The sequence below is a fragment of the Salmo salar genome, chromosome 01, assembly GCF_965601325.2.
Source record: "Salmo salar chromosome 01, fSalSal1, whole genome shotgun sequence".
Lineage (NCBI taxonomy): Eukaryota > Metazoa > Chordata > Actinopteri > Salmoniformes > Salmonidae > Salmo > Salmo salar.
Window position 1 is genome coordinate 86847762 of NC_138291.1, and position 20891 is coordinate 86868652.

At 41.5% G+C, this 20891-nt stretch overlaps 1 protein-coding gene across 4 annotated transcripts in view; it reads right to left on the reverse strand.

The window, feature by feature from the left end:
• Nucleotides 1-20891, reverse strand: part of LOC106611671 (calcium-activated potassium channel subunit alpha-1a) — a 226511-nt gene that overhangs the window by 72706 nt on the left and 132914 nt on the right. For all 4 annotated transcript variants that reach the window (XM_082977652.1, XM_045723530.2, XM_045723527.2 and 1 more), the window contains exon 5: nucleotides 20115-20226. In XM_082977652.1, the coding sequence (XP_082833778.1) occupies nucleotides 20115-20226 (112 nt within the window). The remainder of the gene's footprint in view (nucleotides 1-20114; nucleotides 20227-20891) is intronic.

Genomic DNA, 20891 nt, shown 5'->3' on the forward strand with positions numbered 1-20891 from the left:
TTGTCAATGTTGTGTCACCTAGAATATATAATTACATTTGTTTAAAAAGAATGACAATATATTGTATTTTCCTCCATTTTCAATGATTATTGTCCATCATTTCCTAAATTATAAAATCAGATTATGTTACTCATAATCCAATTTTTTCAATCACTTTTTTACAAGTATGTGGTAACCTCTTATGTGGTAAATCCACATTGCAATCAATACATGTTCATATAGAAAACTTGCTTTCACAATGCAATGCTCACATTACTTTTGATATGACTGCCTTCTTATTTATTAAAATACGTTTTACTCATACTTAATCCATTTTCTCTAAATTGATAATCCCTTACCCGTTTGGTAAATCTATAGATTTTAAACTGTTTTGTCTGCTATATACATATGTGGACACCTACAGAACTAAAATGTATGTTTGTAAAGTATAAAGTAGGATATATACGGCAATGCACTATTATGATTTTAAATCTGATATTGACAGGAACAGAAATGTACTGCATGTAACAAAAACATCCCTTATACAGTAAGCATCCCTTATCCCTTATACATATAATTATGGATAAAGTGACTAGGCAACAGGGTAGATAATAAGCAGTAGCAGCAGCGTACGTAATGAGTCAAACGAGTTAGTGAAAAAAAGGGTCAATGCAGATAGTTAAACGGTTAACCAATAGCTACCTGGACTAACTATTTAAAAGTCTTATGGCTTGGGGGTAGAAGCTGTGGTCCTTTTCAGAGTTGGTGCATAGGTACCACTTGCCTTGAGGTAGCAGAGAGAACAGTCTATGACTTGGGTGGTTGGAGTCATTGACAAATTTTAGAGCCTTCCTCTGACACCGCCTGGTATAGAGGTCCTGGATGGCAGGGCGCTTGGCCCCATCAACTTGTATGCCAAGCAGTTGCCATACCAAGCGGTAAAGCGGTAAAGCAGCCAGTCAAGTTGCTCTCAATGATGCAGCTGTAGAACTTTTTGAGGGTCTGGGGGCCCATGCCAAAACTATTCAGTCTCCTGAGGGGGAAGAGGTGTTGTCGTGCCCCCTTCCGGACTGTGTTTGTGTGTGTGGACCATGATAATTCCTTAGGTGATGTGGACACCGAGGAACTTGAAGCTCTCGACCTGCTCCACTATAGCCCAGTTGATGTGGGTGTGCTCGGCCCTCTGTTTCCTGTAGTCCATGATCAGCTCCTTTGTCTAGCTGACGTTGAGGAAGAGGTTGTTGTCCTGGCACCACACTGCCAGGTGTCTGACCTCCTCCCTGTACGCTGTCTCATCATCATCTGTGATTAGGCCTACCACCGTCATGTCATCGGAAAATGGAATGATTGTGTTAGAGTCATGCGTGGCCACGCAATTGTGGGGGAACAGGGTGTACAGGCGGGTACTACGCACACAACCCTAAGGGGCCCCCGTGTTGAAGGTCAGCGTGGCGGAAGTGTTGCTGCCTACCCTCACCAGCTGGCGGCTCGTCAGAAAGTCCAGCATCCTGTTGCAGAGGGAGGTGTTAAATCTCAGGTTCCTGTGCTGAACGCTTAGCTGTAGTCAATGAACAGCATTCTTCTTCTTCTTAGGTGGGGTTTAACTGCTGTTGGCATCCAATATATTGCATTACCGCCCCCAACTGGACTATAGTATAAATCCATTATACATTGTGATACAAAATGGGAAAAGGAAAAAGGAAAACACCCTTCCAACTAACCCTACATTATAAACCCACTACGTCATTCGACTACTTTGACCCTATCTGCTCCTGCACCATGCCAGCGGCCTGGGAGGATGGGACCCCACACCTCAACACACCCTGTAACTCTTATGAAGTCAAATCTTGTATACGCAAATACTTCTCTGCAGCTGCCACCACCACATCTATTTTCTGTGATTTGCATTCCATTTCTGCTGTACAGTTGATAACCATTGCTATGAAGCCAACCTTACTGAAGCATATACAGTGCCTTGCGAAAGTATTCGGCCCCCTTGAACTTTTCGACCTTTTGCCACATTTCAGGCTTCAAACATAAAGACATAAAACTGTAATTTTTTGTGAAGAATCAACAACAAGTGGGACACAATCATGAAGTGGAACGAAATTTATTGGATATTTCAAACTTTTTTAACAAATAAAAAACTGAAAAACTGGGCGTGCAAAATTATTCAGCCCCCTTAAGTTAATACTTTGTAGCGCCACCTTTTGCTGCGATTACAGCTGTAAGTCGCTTGGGGTATGTCTCTATCAGTTTTGCACATCGAGAGACTGAAATTTTTGCCCATTCCTCCTTGCAAAACATCTCGAGCTCAGTGAGGTTGGATGGAGAGCGTTTGTGAACAGCAGTTTTCAGTTCTTTCCACAGATTCTCGATTGGATTCAGGTCTGGACTTTGACTTGGCCATTCTAACACCTGGATATGTTTATTTGTGAACCATTCCATTGTAGATTTTGCTTTATGTTTTGGATCATTGTCTTGTTGGAAGACAAATCTCCGTCCCAGTCCAGGTCTTTTGCAGACTCCATCAGGTTTTCTTCCAGAATGGTCCTGTATTTGGCTCCATCCATCTTCCCATCAATTTTAACCATCTTCCCTGCCCCTGCTGAAGAAAAGCAGGCCCAAACCATGATGCTGCCACCACCATATTTGACAGTGGGGATGGTGTGTTCAGGGTGATGAGCTGTGTTGCTTTTACGCCAAACATAACGTTTTGCATTGTTGCCAAAAAGTTCGATTTTGGTTTCATCTGACCAGAGCACCTTCTTCCACATGTTTGGTGTGTCTCCCAGGTGGCTAGTGGCAAACTTTAAACGACACTTTTTATGGATATCTTTAAGAAATGGCTTTCTTCTTGCCACTCTTCCATAAAGGCCAGATTTGTGCAGTATACGACTGATTGTTGTCCTATGGACAGAGTCTCCCACCTCAGCTGTAGATCTCTGCAGTTCATCCAGAGTGATCATGGGCCTCTTGGCTGCATCTCTGATGAGTCTTCTCCTTGTATGAGCTGAAAGTTTAGAGGGACGGCCGGGTCTTCGTAGATTTGCAGTGGTCTGATACTCCTTCCATTTCAATATTATCACTTGCACAGTGCTCCTTGGGATGTTTAAAGCTTGGGAAATCTTTTTGTATCCAAATCCGGCTTTAAACTTCTCCACAACAATATCTCGGACCTGCCTGGTGTGTTCCTTGTTCTTCATGATGCTCTCTGCGCTTTAAACGGACCTCTGAGACTATCACAGAGCAGGTGCATTTATACGGAGACTTGATTACACACAGGTGGATTCTATTTATCATCATTAGTCATTTAGGGCAACATTGGATCATTAAGAGATCCTCACTGAACTTCTAGAGAGAGTTTGCTGCACTGAAAGTAAAGGGGCTGAATAATTTTGCACGGCCAATTTTTCAGTTTTTTATTTGTTAAAAAAGTTTGAAATATCCAATAAATTTCGTTCCACTTCATAATTGTGTCCCACTTGTTGTTGATTCTTCACAAAAAATTACAGTTTTATATCTTTATGTTTGAAGCCTGAAATGTGGCAAAAGGTCGAAAAGTTCAAGGGGGCCGAATACTTTCGCAAGGCACTGTATCACTCGTTGGCCAAACCCTCTGTGCTGGCACAGATCTACTACTACAAAATGTATTTATAAAGCCCTTTTTACATCAGCCAATGTCGCAAAGTGCTATACAGAAACTCAGCCTAAAACACTAAACAGCAAGCAATGCAGATGGATAAAGTTGTGTGTCAACTTAATCCATCCTCCTCTACTTTCTTCACTGTCTCAACATATGACACCGGCACTACTCTGACTCTGGTCCCCTCAACCTACCTCTTTTGTACCGGACACTTCCAATCCCCAGCATCGTGGGCACTCCTACAGTTGACACACAACTTTATCCACCAAGACTACACAATCCTCTGTCCCATGCCCTCCTGCACACTTCCCACATCTTGGAATCTCGCTCCTACACACTGCTGCGACATGACCACAAACGTTTCATGAACAGCATTCTCACATAGGTGTTCTTCTTATCCAGGTGGGAGAGGGCAGTGTGGAGTGCAATAGAGATTGCGTCATCTGTGGATCTGTTGAGGCGATATGCGAATTGGAGTTGGTCCAGGGATGATGATGTTGATGTGAGCCATGACCAGCCGTTCAAAGCCGTTCATGGCTACAGATGTGTGTACTACGGGGCGATAGTCATTTAGATAGGTTACGCATATTGTTTTTATGCAGATTTTAGAATACTCGCATGAACATCTGTCGCCAACTGTATGGAAACCTAGCTAATGATCTACATTTTTTTATACATCTCCCATTTGGCATGTCTCATGACGCGGTTTACAGCAGCACTGATGGCTTAGTTCAGAGTTTTGAACAACCCTTCCTCCCATTTTGTTCCATGCTGACTGAAGACCTAGCTAGCGAGTAACTAGCTAACACCAAACACAGCTATATAAACCATTCCCTCTTCAAACACGCCTTCTCTGACGTTGGTTACAAGGCGATTCTAGTACTAATTAAGTAAGAGAATATCATGTTTTTTTTTATTAAGGGGTGGATCAGCTTTAATATTGCGGTAAGATTGTTGCTTTCATCAATGTACAGTTGAAGTCGGAAGTTTACATACACTCAATTAGTATTTGGAAGAATTGCCTTTACATTTTTTTTTTTACTTGGGTCAAATGTTTCAGGTAGCCTTCCACAAGCTTCCCACAATAAGTTAACTCAAATGATATCAATTAGCCTATCAGAAGCTTCTAAAGCCATGACATCATTTTCTGGAATTTTCCAAGCTGTTTAAAGGCACAGTCAACTTAGTGTATGTAAACTTCTGACCCACTGGAATTGTGATACAGTCAATTATAAATGAAATAATCTGCCTGTAAACAATTGTTGGAAAAATGACTTGTGTCATGCACAAAGTAGATGCCCTAACCGACTTGCCAAAACTATAGTTTGTTAACAAGAAATGTGTGGAGTGGTTGAAAAACGAGTTCTAATGACTCCAACCTAAGTGTAAGTAAACTTCTGACTTCAACTGTATGCATACATAGACATTCATACATATACATACTTTTTTTTAGAATATACCTTTATTATTCCCTGCAAATCCTACCACCCCTCCCCCAATTGGAGTAAACTAATAAACAATAACACTTAGGCACTCCCTTCAGTTTATACATATTATACACATTTTACAGACACAGTCCATTTTACAATAGTTATATTTTGCTTGTTTTTAGTCCTTCTATTTCTGATGTCCATCCAGTTTGATTTCTATTTGTAACTGTGCTATTTCACAACATTTCTGAACCTATATACATGTTATAGAAACTATGTTTTCCATTGGTTATCTTGTTATTAGTCCCAACCTTCAGCTCCATTCAACCACTCCCATCTATCTCTTATCACCATCCATATACCTGCTGGAGCGTGTGCTACGGGTGGGTGTTGCTATGGTGACAAGTGGGAATCGAACCCACAACCCTGGCGTTGCAAACACCATGCTCTACCAACTGAGCCATGCAGAAATTTGCCTTGCAAAGACTTATAGATGACTTGGAGCCAGTGGGTTTGGCGACGAATATGTAGCGAGAACCAGCCAATGAGAGCATACAGGTCACAGTGGTGGGTAGTATATGGGGCTTTGGTGACAAAACGATGGCACTGTGTTTGACTACATCCAATTTGCTGAGTAGAGTGTTGGAGGCTATTTTGTAAATGACATTGCCGAAGTCAAGGATCAGTAGGATAGTCAGTTTTACGAGGGTAAGTTTGGCAGCATGAGTGAAGGAGACTTTGTTGCGAAATAGGAAGCCGATTCTAGATTTAACTTTGGATTGGAGATGCTTAATGTGAGTCTGGAAGGAGAGTTTACAGTCTAGCCAGACACCTAGGTATTTATAGTTGTCCACATATTCTAAGTCAGAACCATCCAGAGTAGTGAAGCTAGTCGGGCGGGCGGGTGCGGGCAGCGATCGGTTGAAGAGCATGCATTTCATTTTACTAGCATTTAAGAGCAGTTGGAGGCCATGGAAGGAGTGGTGTATGGCGTTGAAGCTCGTTTGGAGGTTTGTTAACATAGTGTCCAAAGAAGGGCCAGATGTATACTGAACGGTGTCGTCTGCATAGAGATGGATCAAAGAATCACCCACAGCAAGAGCGACAGGGGTTGCAACAATGGCGGCAGATCATTTTAGGAAGAGAGGGTCCAGATTGTCTAGCCCAGCTGATTTGTAGGGATCCAGATTTTGCAGCTCTTTCAGAACATCTGCTATCTGGATTTGGGTGATGGAGAGAAGCAGGGGGGGGGGCTTGGGCCAGTTGCTGTGGGGGGTGCAGAGCTGTTGGCCGGGGTTTGGGTAGCCAGGTGGAAAGCATGGCCAGCCGTAAAGAAATGCTTATTGAAATTCTCGATTATCGAGGATTTATCAGTGGTGACAGTGTTTCTTAGTCTTAGTGCAGTGGGCAGCTGGGAGGAGGTACTCTTATTGTCCATGGACTTTACAGTGTCCCAAAACTTTTTGGAATTAGTGCTGCAGGATGCAAATTTCTGTTTGAAAAAGCCAGCCTTTGCTTTCCTAACTGACTGTGTGTATTGGTTCCTGATTTCCCTGAAAAGTTGCATATTGCAGGGACTATTCGATGCTAGTGCAGTACGCCACAGGGTGTTTTTGTGCTGGTCAAGGGCAGTCAAGTCTGGAGTGAACCAAAGGCTATATCTGTTCTTAGTTGAATTTTTTTTAAAGGGGCATGCTTATTTAAGAGGGTGAGGGAAGCACTTTTAAAGAACAACCAGGCATCCTCTACTGATGGGATGAGGTCAATATCCTTCCAGGATACCCGGACCAGGTCGATTAGAAAGGCCTTCTCACAGAAGTGTTTTAGGGAGTGTTTGACATTGATGAGGGGTGGTCGTTTGACCGTGGACCCATAACGGATGCAGGCAATAAGGCAGTGATCACTGAGATCCTGGTTGAAAACAGCAGAGGTGTATTTAGAGGGCAAGTTGGTCAGGATGCTATCTATGAGGGTGCCCATGTTTACGGATTTGGGGTTGTACCTGGTAGGTTCCTTGATAATTTGTGTGAGATTGAGGGCATCTATTTTAGATTGTAGGACGGCCGGGGTGTTAAGCATATCCCAATTTAGGTCACCTAGCAGTACGAACTCTGATGATAGATGGGGGGCAATCAATTCACATATGGTGTCCAGGGCACAGCTGGGAGCTGAGGGGGGGTCTATAACAAGCGGCAACAGTGAGGGACTTGTTTCTGGAGAGATGGATCTTTAAAAGTAGAAGCTCGAACTGTTTGGGCATAGACCTGGATAGTATGACAGAACTCTGCAGGCTCTCTCTACAGTAGATTGCAATACATCTTGCATCAAGAAGTTCCTCGTCTGTAATTTGGCTTTCACATGAGTCTTTCTGTACAGATGTTAATAATTTTACCTTATTAATAGGAAAGAAATCCTTACAATTAGCTTCGGTTAGCGAGATGGAGGAGACTCACACGAAAACATTTTCTTAAAGTACTTGACTTCCTCTTTCAAAATATAATTTGGTTCCATCATTTGTAACAAGTTTCAATATATATTTTTTGGTAGCATTTCTATGTTAAAGATTGGAAAATAATTTGGTGCATTTTTTCCCCATATTCCATCCAGTTCGCTTTATTTTTATAAAATATTACACTGGATCTTTCTTGAATAAGTTCCTCCATTTCTTTTTTTTTTCTAACTTATTCTGTGCCTCTATGGTGCAGTTTTTATTGCTATCGAACTGTACTGCTAGTCCTTCAATTTCCTTTGTTAATATGGACTCTTTTGATCTAAATTGCTTTTGTTTTATAGATGAGTACTGAATTGCATGGCCTCTAAAGGCACATTTAAAAGTGTCCCATACAATAAGGGGATCTGCTGTACCTATGTTATGTCGGAAAAAGTCAGTTATAAATTCTTCTCTTCTAGTTATAAACAAGCTATCATCCAGTAGGCTTTGATTAAATTTCCAATATCCTCGCCCACGTGGAAATTCTGTAAGAGTAATATATATGCCAATTATGTGATGATCTGACCGCATTTTGTCCCCTATAAACAGTTTTTTAACTTTTGGTGCCAGAGAGAATGACATAAGAAAGTAATCAACACGACTAGCTTGATTAAGCCTCCGCCATGTATATCTCACTAGGTCAGGGTATTTAAGCCTCTATATATCCACTAATTCCAATATATCCATGATTTCCTTAAGTGCCTGAGGGTGATAGTTTGTAGTGTGATTTCCTTTCCGGTCCATAGAGGTATTTAAAACTGTATTAAAATCCCCCACCATAATAATAGAGTCTAGTGTTGCTTGTAGAGTTGATAAATTCTTATATATATTTTCAAAGAAGCTTGGATCATTATTATTTGGACCGTATAGATAAATAAGCCATATCTGTTTATTGTATAATAACATATTTAACATAATCCATCTACCTTGATGATTTGTTTGGACAATTTGCACATTTGGATCAAAATTACTGTTAATCAATATTGTCACCCCTTTTGAATTTCTTTGCCCATGGGAGAAATACATTTCGCCCCCCCAGTCCTTTTTCCACAAAACTTCATCTAAAATCGTTGAAAGAGTTTCCTGTAAACAATAGATATTATATTCCTTATCTTTTAGCCAGGTAAATACTGATCGTCTTTTCATATTATCTGCTAAGTCATTACAATTATAACTGGCTGTACTTATTTCACCACTTACCATAATGAGACACAAGTTTCAATTCTATTTATCAAAATATATGTTTGTAAACGTACCATTAAAAAGTAACATGATGATTGAGTGTCTATATAGCTGTACCATGATATTTGCATTGCTACTAAGTAAACCTCCAATTGGTCCCCACTATTCCACCCGCTAAAAGCCCTCTTCATCCCGAGTTGGGTTGTCATCCCAATGCCCGGCAGACCACCCCCGACCCCCGGATCCCATAGCCCCGGAGAGACCGGGATCCATCCTTCGAAAAGAGCACACAGTGCCACCCACAGAACAGAAGCAGATCAGAATATTAGAATATCATGTTACCATTGGTGTATTAAAATGAGAGTTAAGGTGATGTCGCCTTGTCCCCTTAATAATGAATCCAAGTGTTTGACATGGGGGAGGGGACCAGTAACTTTATCATCAAACTTAATCAATGAGGAAGCAACAGTCATACTTGGGTCATCATACTTTGATCTGGTTTCCTTCAAATAATCACATTGTGAAAAACATGACTGACTGTTCATGACCTTTAACCTGTTTAAAGGTCTTACGCACATCGGCTACGGAGAGCGTGATCACACAGTTGTCCGGAACAGCTGGCGCTCTCATGCATGGTTCAGTGTTGCTAACCTCCACGGGAGCATAGAAGGTATTTAGCTTGTTTGGTAGGCTCAGGACCCGCGGCTGAGTTTTCCTTTGTAATCCGTGATAGTTTGCAAGCCCGGTGTATTAAGGTTCGATCTGGGTCCTGACGCTTTGCCTGTTTGATGGTTCATTGGAGGGTATAGCGGGATTTCTTATAAGCGTCCGGATTAGTGTCCTCCTTAAAAGCAGAAGCTCTAGCCTTTAGCTCACTGAGGATGTTGCCTGTAATCCATTGTTTCTGGTTGGGATATGTACATACATTCGCTGCGGGGAATACTTCATCGATGCACTTATTAATGGATGAATCATCAGATGAATCCCGGAACATATTCCAGTCTGTGCTAGCGAAACAGTCCTGTAGCTTAGCGTCCACTTCATCGGACCAATTCCATATTGAACACATGTATAGCCTAATGTGAAAACAGTGTAATGTCTTGTAATTTACAGTACTGTAGCATACTACATTTAAAGGGACATTTTGAAATGTTTTGCTATTGGATTAACTGGTTGTTAAAACAACTAAATTGAGAAGATATCATGTTTTCTTTTGGTGATTAAATCAATGTTCTCATGGTATTTCACAGTAAACATATATTTTGGATAAATCATTGAACGGTGAAAGATTAATGCACAATAAAAAGGTTTTGAATATAAGACTTGCTGTGTTACAAGTGTTACCAGTTTGGAGTTTTGTACTAAGAGTTTTAAAAATTCACCACATGCTTGTGAGAATAGCACCAAAGCTATGTAGAAACAAATGCCCTCAAAAGCTTGACTGTGTCAATCCTAGAAAGTAACTAAAAAACATTACCGTAATGCATGACTCAAGGCAACTAAAACCTCCTAAATGTACCAGCACTAGAGGTATTAACCAGGGTGTCAATGTCTCACTCTGATTTAGTCCTGGGTATATGTACTGAATACAAGTATCAAAGCATCCCAGGTAGACTGTAATATAATTTCTTACAGCAAATTCTACTCTAAAGTACTTGTAGACTAAAGCATATCCTCTCTTGAAATTAGTAAATATTCCTAAATAATCTTTAGTTGAACTGCAGCCCCAAGAGTAAACAATCAAGTAAAATCCATCTCCATAGACGTGCAGTAAATCATGCCTTTGGTAACAAAAATGTTACGGTAAATCAAATATCTATAATCTATAAATACAATATATAAACCATTCAGCGTCTCACTTCCTCCCCACACATTTTTATATTGATGTTACAGAAGCTTCGTCCAGATGGCAACACAACGCACAACACAAACACCGGACCTGAGCTCTCTCTCTCTCTCCAGCTGACACGATAGCCGCCAGTGGAATTTGGACCAGGCATAGACAGCCAGTCTCTGGATTTATATTAGATCCTATATATTATTTGCTACATCGGCTAGCAACGTCTTAAGTTCTTACCCCAGTAAGAGATGAAATGAAAACAGGAAGTCAAGGTGTGACACAGGTTGTCCCGGTCCTCTTTCTCCACGGCCTGCCGTCGCTGGACCATCTTGACCCTGTAGCCATTCTGAAAGAGCTCCCCGCAAGACTTCTTACGTCTCCACGTGTTCTGAAACTTCTCAGAGCGTGTGCCCCCTTCGGGCCCTCGGTACACTAACATCTTAGTCGGAATCATGATGTATGTCTTCCAAGACTGACAAATACCTTTGGCTAAATGACGGGCAAGTCGGCAAAAGCTTCTCAAAATCAAAAGTAAGTTGTCCAGTTGTTGCTTCTCGTCAGTCAGTGTCCAAACATTGCTCAGTTCAAGGCTTCACAACATCCTCTGGAACCACGTTTTCCAATTCCTTAAAACAGCTTACTCTATCTATCCACTGCTTCTTTTCCCTTCCTTTATCACACAGCAAATCAATCAAAGGCTCTCAGTATCCATCTCGGACAGCAGAGAAAAGACGAGCAGGTGGGCTCAACATGTCTGTGTCCAGCAGGAAGAGATTTAGGTGTGTTGGGATCAGATTTACCACAGACACTCATACTGTAGCATCCTCGTTGTGATCATCAGTGGTGTACGGCAAGCTTAAAGCAAGCCCCTCTTCTGATCCATCAGAATATTACACTATAAGCTCCTTTAGGATTCGCCAACCCAGAGAAAGACAGAGGCCAGACAGACGGTGAGGCAAGTATGTCCTATTACTACCAGAAAATGTACAGTACATCTCATCAGACTGCAGATAGTCTATAGGATGGCCACATTCTGTCATAGACAGTCATTTTAGGGTAGAATGTATTTTAACTCCTCAAAACTGTCACCAGAAAGAAAGTGTATCACCACGTGATGTGGCAGTGCCGAGTCAAGCTCTGGGCATAGAGTGGCATTTTTCCTATTTTGTTGCCTTACAACCTGGAATTAAAATATAACAAGACAATCAAAAACTGAAAACTTGAGCGTGCATAATTATTCCCCCCCCCCCCCCCAAAGTCAATACTTTGTAGAGCCACCATCTGCAGAAATTACAGCTGCAACTCTCTTGGGGTATGTCTCTATAAGCTTGGCACGTCTAGCCACTGGGACTTTTGCCCATTCTTCAAGGCAAAACTGCTCTAGCTCCTTCAAGTTGGATGGGTTCCACTGGTGTACAGCAATATTTAAGTCATACCACAGATTCTCAATTGGATTGAGGTCTGGGCTTTGACTAGGCCATTCCAAGACAATTAAATGTTTCCCCTTAAACCACTCAAGTGTTGCTTTAGTAGTATGCTTAGGGTCATTGTCCTGCTGTAAGGTGAACCTCCGTCCCAGTCTCAAATCTCTGGAAAACTGAAACAGGTTTCCCTCAAGAATTTCCCTGTATTTAGCATCATCCATCATTCCTTCAATTCTGACCAGTTTCCCAGTCCCTGCCGATGAAAAACATCCCCACAGCATGATGCTGCCACCACCACGCTTCACTGTGGGGATGGTATTCTCAGGGTGATGACAGGTGTTGGGTTTGCGCCAGACATTGAGTTTTCCTTGATGGCCAAAAAGCTACATTTTAGTCTCATCTGACCAGAGTACCTTCTTCCATATGTTTGGGGAGTCTCCCACATGACTTTTGGCGAACACCACACGTGATTGCTTATTTTTTTCTTTAAGCAATGGCTTTTTTCTGGCCCCTCTTCTTTAAAGCCCAGCTCTGTGGAGTGTACAGCTTAAAGTGGTCCTATGGACAGATACTCCAATCTCCACTGTGGAGCTTTGCAGCTCCTTCAGGGTTATCTTCGGTCTCTTTGTTGCCGCTCTGATTAATGCCCTCGTTGCCTGGTCCATGAGTTCTGGTGGGCGGCCCTCTCTTGGCAGGTTTGTTCTGGTGCCATATTTTTTACATTTTTTAACAATGGATTTAAATGGTGCTCCATAGGATGTTCAAAGTTTCAGATATTTTTTTAGAACCCAACCCTGATCTGTACTTCTCCACAACTTTATCCCGGACCTGTTTGGAGAGCTCCTTGGTCTTCATGGTGCCGCTTGCTTAGTGGTGTTGCAGACTCTGGGGTTTTTCAGAACAGGTGTATATATACACTGAGATCATCTGACACTTAGATTGCACACAGGGGGACTTTATTTAACAAATTATGTGACTTCTGAAGGTAATTGGTTGCACCAGATCTTATTTAGGGGCTTCATAGCAAAGGGGGTGAATACATATGCACGCACCACTTTTCCGTTTTTTTTATTTTATTTATTTTTTGAAGCAAGTTATTTTTTTCATTTCACTTCAACAATTTGGACTATTTTGTGTATGTCCATTACATGAAATACAAATAAAAATAAATTTAAATTACAGGTTATAATGCAACAAAATAGTAAAAACACCAAGGGGGATGAATACTTTTGCAAGGCACAGTATCTGAGAAGCTTTAGGAATCATTAATGAATTTTTCTCTGGATTTGGTGAAAGAACAATGATCCTGAATTCATCACAACTGCTGTAACAAAAGCTGACTGCTACCTACTGTACATTCAAGCTGAATGTTTTACATTCCACATAGCAGCTCAAAGCAGGAAAGGGCAGCAATGCTACTGTACAACAGATGGAAAAGCATTACATTCTATTGATGGAAAGCTTATATATTAGTTCATCTATTCATTCAGTATATCAATTGAGGTACACTTGCTATTGAAAATGTGTGCAATGAAAGTAATTTCAAAACATTCAGATGTTAAGTGAAATCCCAATGTCCAAAATCAACACAAAATATAAAACCTTTCCAGCAAGATTACAGAATAACATTTTCAAAAAACATCTATCTTATTTTCTTTCAATATCCATAAGTGCAATCATTTAAGGCAAGTATCAGTGGACAGCTTAACACTAAAAGCCTCTTTCTGTGTTTATTTGTACAGCTCATGAGTAAAAAGCTGGAGCATTTGGAGCAGGAATTAGCTGCTATCTTGTCTTTTTGGCCAATGTTCTGCTGCTCTCTGGCACTCGTCCCCGAAAAGCTCTCACAAATTACTTACTAAAGCAGCAATGGAGGTTTGAATTTGAATGACAAACTGGTTTTATTTTCCATCCAAAGGTATCAAAAACCAGAACAGTTGAACTTCCAACTAAGACTTAGTCAACATGGAAACTCAACTTGCAGGGTAGCTAGGCAACATCACTCAACAGAATTACTTGGTACGTTGCCAGAGTTAGCTACAGTAGTAACTTGGAGGGTAGCCTATAAGCAGTTAGCTACAGTAGTAACTTGGAGGGTAGCCTATAGGCAGTTGGCTACAGTCAGTTGGCTACAGTAGTAACACTTAGGGTAGCCTATAAGCAGTTGGCTACAGTAGTAACACTTAGGGTAGCCTATAAGCAGTTAGCTACAGTAGTAACTTGGAGGGTAGCCTATAAACAGTTAGCTACAGTAGTAACTTGGAGGGAAGCCTATAAGCAGTTAGCTACAGTAGTAACTTGGAGGGTAGCCTATAAGCAGTTCACTACAGTAGTAACTTGGAGGGTAGCCTATAAGCAGTTAGCTACAGTAGTAACTTGGAGGGTAGCCTATAAGCAGTTAGCTACAGTAGTAACTTGGAGGGTAGCCTATAAGCAGTTCACTACAGTAGTAACTTGGAGGGTAGCCTATAAACAGTTAGCTACAGTAGTAACTTGGAGGGAAGCCTATAAGCAGTTAGCTACAGTAGTAACTTGGAGGGTAGCCTATAAGCAGTTCACTACAGTAGTAACTTGGAGGGTAGCCTATAAGCAGTTAGCTACAGTAGTAACTTGGAGGGTAGCCTATAAGCAGTTAGCTACAGTAGTAACTTGGAGGGTAGCCTATAAGCAGTTCACTACAGTAGTAACTTGGAGGGTAGCCTATAAGCAGTTAGCTACAGTAGTAACTTGGAGGGTAGCCTATAAGCAGTTAGCTACAGTAGTAACTTGGAGGGTAGCCTATAAGCAGTTCACTACAGTAGTAACTTGGAGGGTAGCCTATAAGCAATTAACTCCAGTAGTAATTTGGAGGGAAGCCTATAAGCAGTTCACTACAGTAGTAACTTGGAGGGTAGCCTATAAGCAGTTAGCTACAGTAGTAACTTGGAGGGTAGCCTATAAGCAGTTCACTACAGTAGTAACTTGGAGGGTAGCCTATAAGCAGTTCACTACAGTAGTAACTTGGAGGGTAGCCTATAAGCAGTTCACTACAGTAGTAACTTGGAGGGTAGCCTATAAGCAGTTCACTACAGTAGTAACTTGGAGGGAAGCCTATAAGCAATTAGCTACAGTAGTAACTTGGAGGGAAGCCTATAAGCAGTTCACTACAGTAGTAACTTGGAGGGTAGCCTATAAGCAGTTCACTACAGTAGTAACTTGGAGGGAAGCCTATAAGCAGTTCACTACAGTAGTAACTTGGAGGGTAGCCTATAAGCAGTTCACTACAGTAGTAACTTGGAGGGAAGCCTATAAGCAGTTGGCTACAGTAGTAACTTGGAGGGTAGCCTATAAGCAGTTCACTACAGTAGTAACTTGGAGGGAAGCCTATAAGCAGTTCACTACAGTAGTAACTTGGAGGGTAGCCTATAAGCAGTTAGCTACAGTAGTAACTTGGAGGGAAGCCTATAAGCAGTTCACTACAGTAGTAACTTGGAGGGTAGCCTATAAGCAGTTCACTACAGTAGTAACTTGGAGGGTAGCCTATAAGCAGTTCACTACAGTAGTAACTTGGAGGGAAGCCTATAAGCAGTTGGCTACAGTAGTAACTTGGAGGGTAGCCTATAAGCAGTTCACTACAGTAGTAACTTGGAGGGAAGCCTATAAGCAGTTGGCTACAGTAGTAACTTGGAGGGAAGCCTATAAGCAGTTGGCTACAGTCAGTTGGCTACAGTAGTAACACTTAGGGTAGCCTATAAGCAGTTAGCTACAGTCAGTTGGCTACAGTAGTAAAACTTAGGGTAGCCTATAAGCAGTTGGCTACAGTAGTAACTTGGCGGGTAGCCTATAAGCAGTTCACTACAGTAGTAACTTGGAGGGTAGCCTATAAACAGTTCACTACAGTAGTAACTTGGAGGGTAGCTTATAAGCAGTTAGCTACAGTAGTAACTTGGAGGGAAGCCTATAAGCAGTTCACTACAGTAGTAACTTGGAGGGAAGCCTATAAGCAGTTAGCTACAGTAGTAACTTGGAGGGTAGCCTATAAACAGTTCACTACAGTAGTAACTTGGAGGGTAGCCTATAAGCAGTTAGCTACAGTAGTAACTTGGAGGGAAGCCTATAAGCAGTTGGCTACAGTAGTAACTTGGAGGGTAGCCTATAAGCAGTTCACTACAGTAGTAACTTGGAGGGTAGCCTATAAGCAGTTAGCTACAGTAGTAACTTGGAGGGTAGCCTATAAACAGTTAGCTACAGTAGTAACTTGGAGGGAAGCCTATAAGCAGTTCACTACAGTAGTAACTTGGAGGGTAGCCTATAAACAGTTCACTACAGTAGTAACTTGGAGGGTAGCCTATAAACAGTTAGCTACAGTAGTAACTTGGAGGGTAGCCTATAAGCAGTTAGCTACAGTAGTAACTTGGAGGGTAGCCTATAAGCAGTTCACTACAGTAGTAACTTGGAGGGTAGCCTATAAGCAGTTCACTACAGTAGTAACTTGGAGGGTAGCCTATAAGCAGTTCACTACAGTAGTAACTTGGAGGGAAGCCTATAGGCAGTTAGCTACAGTAGTAACCTGGAGGGTAGCCTATAAACAGTTAGCTACAGTAGTAACTTGGAGGGTAGCCTATAAGCAGTTCACTACAGTAGTAACTTGGAGGGAAGCCTATAAGCAGTTCACTACAGTAGTAACTTGGAGGGTAGCCTATAAGCAGTTCACTACAGTACTAACTTGGAGGGTAGCCTATAAGCAGTTCACTACAGTAGTAACTTGGAGGGTAGCCTATAAACAGTTCACTACAGTAGTAACTTGGAGGGTAGCTTATAAGCAGTTAGCTACAGTAGTAACTTGGAGGGAAGCCTATAAGCAGTTCACTACAGTAGTAACTTGGAGGGAAGCCTATAAGCAGTTAGCTACAGTAGTAACTTGGAGGGTAGCCTATAAACAGTTCACTACAGTAGTAACTTGGAGGGTAGCCTATAAGCAGTTAGCTACAGTAGTAACTTGGAGGGAAGCCTATAAGCAGTTGGCTACAGTAGTAACTTGGAGGGTAGCCTATAAGCAGTTCACTACAGTAGTAACTTGGAGGGTAGCCTATAAGCAGTTAGCTACAGTAGTAACTTGGAGGGTAGCCTATAAACAGTTAGCTACAGTAGTAACTTGGAGGGAAGCCTATAAGCAGTTCACTACAGTAGTAACTTGGAGGGTAGCCTATAAACAGTTCACTACAGTAGTAACTTGGAGGGTAGCCTATAAACAGTTAGCTACAGTAGTAACTTGGAGGGTAGCCTATAAGCAGTTCACTACAGTAGTAACTTGGAGGGAAGCCTATAAACAGTTCACTACAGTAGTAACTTGGAGGGTAGCCTATAAGCAGTTCACTACAGTAGTAACTTGGAGGGTAGCCTATAAGCAGTTCACTACAGTAGTAACTTGGAGGGAAGCCTATAAGCAGTTGGCTACAGTAGTAACTTGGAGGGTAGCCTATAAGCAGTTCACTACAGTAGTAACTTGGAGGGAAGCCTATAAGCAGTTGGCTACAGTAGTAACTTGGAGGGTAGCCTATAAGCAGTTAGCTACAGTAGTAACTTGGAGGGAAGCCTATTAGCAGTTGGCTACAGTCAGTTGGCTACAGTAGTAACACTTAGGGTAGCCTATAAGCAGTTGGCTACAGTCAGTTGGCTACAGTAGTAACACTTAGGGTAGCCTATAAGCAGTTGGCTACAGTAGTAACACTTAGGGTAGCCTATAAGCAGTTAGCTACAGTAGTAACACTTAGGGTAGCCTATAAGCAGTTAGCTACAGTAGTAACACTTAGGGTAGCCTATAAGCAGTTAGCTACAGTAGTAACACTTAGGGTAGCCTATAAGCAGTTAGCTACAGTAGTAACTTGGAATCTGTGCATGTTTACTTCCAACTAACATAACAGTTCTGAGTGCTTTCTGGGTCTTTAGTGTTTGAGTGCGTATTTGTGGATGTGTGTGTCTGTGTGTATCTATGTCAGAATGTTCAGACAGAAGATTTGGGAAAAGGCTCTTTGGTCGATGAGAGATTGAGCCTGACTAGGGATATGAGAGCGTATTCATTCAGTGAGGGCAGTAGTGCTAAGCTCTAGCCACAGAAGTTACAGCATGACCTGGGTTCAAATACTATTCAAAATAATATCTAATACTTTACTTGGGCTTGATTGAGTTTGCCTGGCTTAATGAACCAATAGAATAGTCCCAAAACTGCAAACCCCGCTGTTAATTCAGATATAGCATTGTCATAGCATTGCCAGGTCATCACCATCAATCTCCATCTATTTTTAAAAGCAACTGAGTGCTAAAGCATGTCTTAGTTGGATGCACATTAAGGCCCAGCAGATGGCAGTCTTTTCTTTGGACAAAGGACAGCCTGTAGGGTTATCTTACCCTATGGGCCTGGTCAAATGAAGCGCACAAACTAGGGAATAGAGAATCATTTTGGATACAGAGCTTTATCTACCTATGTCCCCTGAGGGGTATCCTATGAATCAGGTTTGAGGACCTAGTGAGGTAACTTTGTTAAACTCTGAGATCAACTAGGGATAACGAGTCATACGAATGTGGCTCACCTTTTAGTCAGGTACATTTCTATGGCAACGAATCATTCAGAACTAACTTGCTCCGGGGTAAGCGAAGTCAGGGCTAACTCCATTTATCATGACGTTACCATTGGTGTATTAAAATGTGGCTTTTTGTGATAACACAAAAATCTCTTAATAATCCAACCTCGATCCCGCCTCCTGAATCCAAGTGTTTGACATGGGGGAGGGGACCAAAATGTCATCACATATCATGACAAACATTTTTTTAATTTAACCTTTATTTACCTAGGAAAGTCAGTTAAGAACAAATTGCTATTTACAATGACGGCCAACAAACATGATTTTGACAGTTCGGGACCTTTAAGCCTAAGCTGGAAGATGAAGTTACCTGAAGCTGGTTAGCTTTAGAAAACCCTGAATAGATCTATTGTTTCTTGCTTCGTAGGATACCCCTCTGGTCAAAAGTAGAGCACTATAAAGTTAATAGGGTGCCATTTGGGACATAAACCTTTATCTGCCTGTGGGCCCTGGTCAAAAGTAGAGCACTATATAGTGAATAGGCTGCCATTTGGGACACAGACAGAGCTACAGTCAGATGCTGATCAGGACTGAGAGGAGGGAGGCGTGGTCCTGAGTTCTTATTGACAGCTAATTGACAACTGATTGACAGCTGATAAAGCCCTAACCAACACCTGCATGTGATGAAGCAGAAAATCACCTTTATCTGTAATCTCCTATAGACCTCTCGCTCTCTCCTGGAGATTAGCCACAGTCCTCTGCATCCCAAATGGAACCCTATTCCCTATATAGTGCACTTCTTTTGACCACGGCCCATGAGGAATAGGTTGTCATTTGGGACACGGACTCAGGCACACATTAATTTAGTAGATTGATTTCTATTTTAAAGCAGTGAATCAGGCAGGCGCCACTCAACAAAAGCCTATTAACTTTAATATCCCATTCATCATGTACTTTCAATCATAGACCAATTTCAATCACTTCAATCATCATTCCAGGTACTGTGGCAAGCAAAACAAAAAAGCTTGTTCAATGACATGAAAGGTATTGAAATGACTTGTTGTATTCCATCATGGCAACCTAATCCAAGACTGACAGCAGTGCAATATCACAACATTGTGAAATGTACATTGACAGGAACCAGAAACCATCACTGGTAAGTAAACAAATGATTGCTGTCAATGAACAACCAATACCATTATTACTGTCAGCCCCAGCAGCTACTCCCAGCATCTGCGGATGTTGAAAAGAGGGTTGGGTCCAACATAAGCTAACCAAAGTGAAACAGACCAAAAAGGAATCCATCAGGATCAACTAGAAAACAATGATTTAATACAACAATCCATCTTAAACCACTGTAATACAAATATAATCCAGTGGGGGGCGGTGCTGACCTGCTCACCATCGAGGTTGAAATATAAAACACCACTCCCACATTTGGCCAACCTGTAGGCTGTTTTGGAGGTCTGAGCAATCCAACCAGGACCAAGACTACTACATTAGAACTAGCCCATATAATAGACCTTTAGAGGTGTAAATGTATACAGGTATTCTGTACTTACCAAGCCAGCTCCTGTTGAGATAAACTGACACGAACACCGGGGGAACAGTGAAGAAGTCCACCACTGAGTTCACCTCCAGCCAGAACCACAGCTTGTCATTGGCTGCAATAAACTGAAAGGGAAAATAAACCAATTAACTACAGTACCAGTCATTCCAGGGTTTTTCTTTATTTTTACTATACTGTAGAATAATAGTGAAGACATCAAAATTCTGAAGTAACACTGATGGAATCATGGAGTAAACAAGAGTGTTAAATAAATCAAAATATATTTGAGATTCTTCAAAGTAACCAACCTTTGCCTATTTGCACACTCTTGGCATTCTCTCAACCAGCTTCATGAGGTAGTCACCTGGAATGAATTTCAATTAACAGGTGTGCCTTGTTAAAAGTTAATTTGTGGAATGTATTTTCTTCTTAATGTGTTTGAGACAATCAGTTGTGTTGTGACAAGATAGGGGTGGTATACAAAAGAAAGCCCTATTTGGTAAAAGACCAAGTCCATATTATGGCAAGAACAGCTCAAACAAGCAAAGAGAAATGACAGTCCATTATTACTTTAAGACATGAAGGTCAGTCAATCCAGAAAATGTCAAGAACCGTCGAGCGCTATGATGAAACTGGCTCTCATGAGGACCACCACAGGAAAGGAAGACCCAGAGTTACCTCTGCTGCAGAGGATAAGTTCATTAGAGTTACCAGCCTCAGAAATTGCAGCCCAAATAAATGCTTCACCGAGTTTAAGTAACAGACACATCTCAACATCAACTGTTCAGAG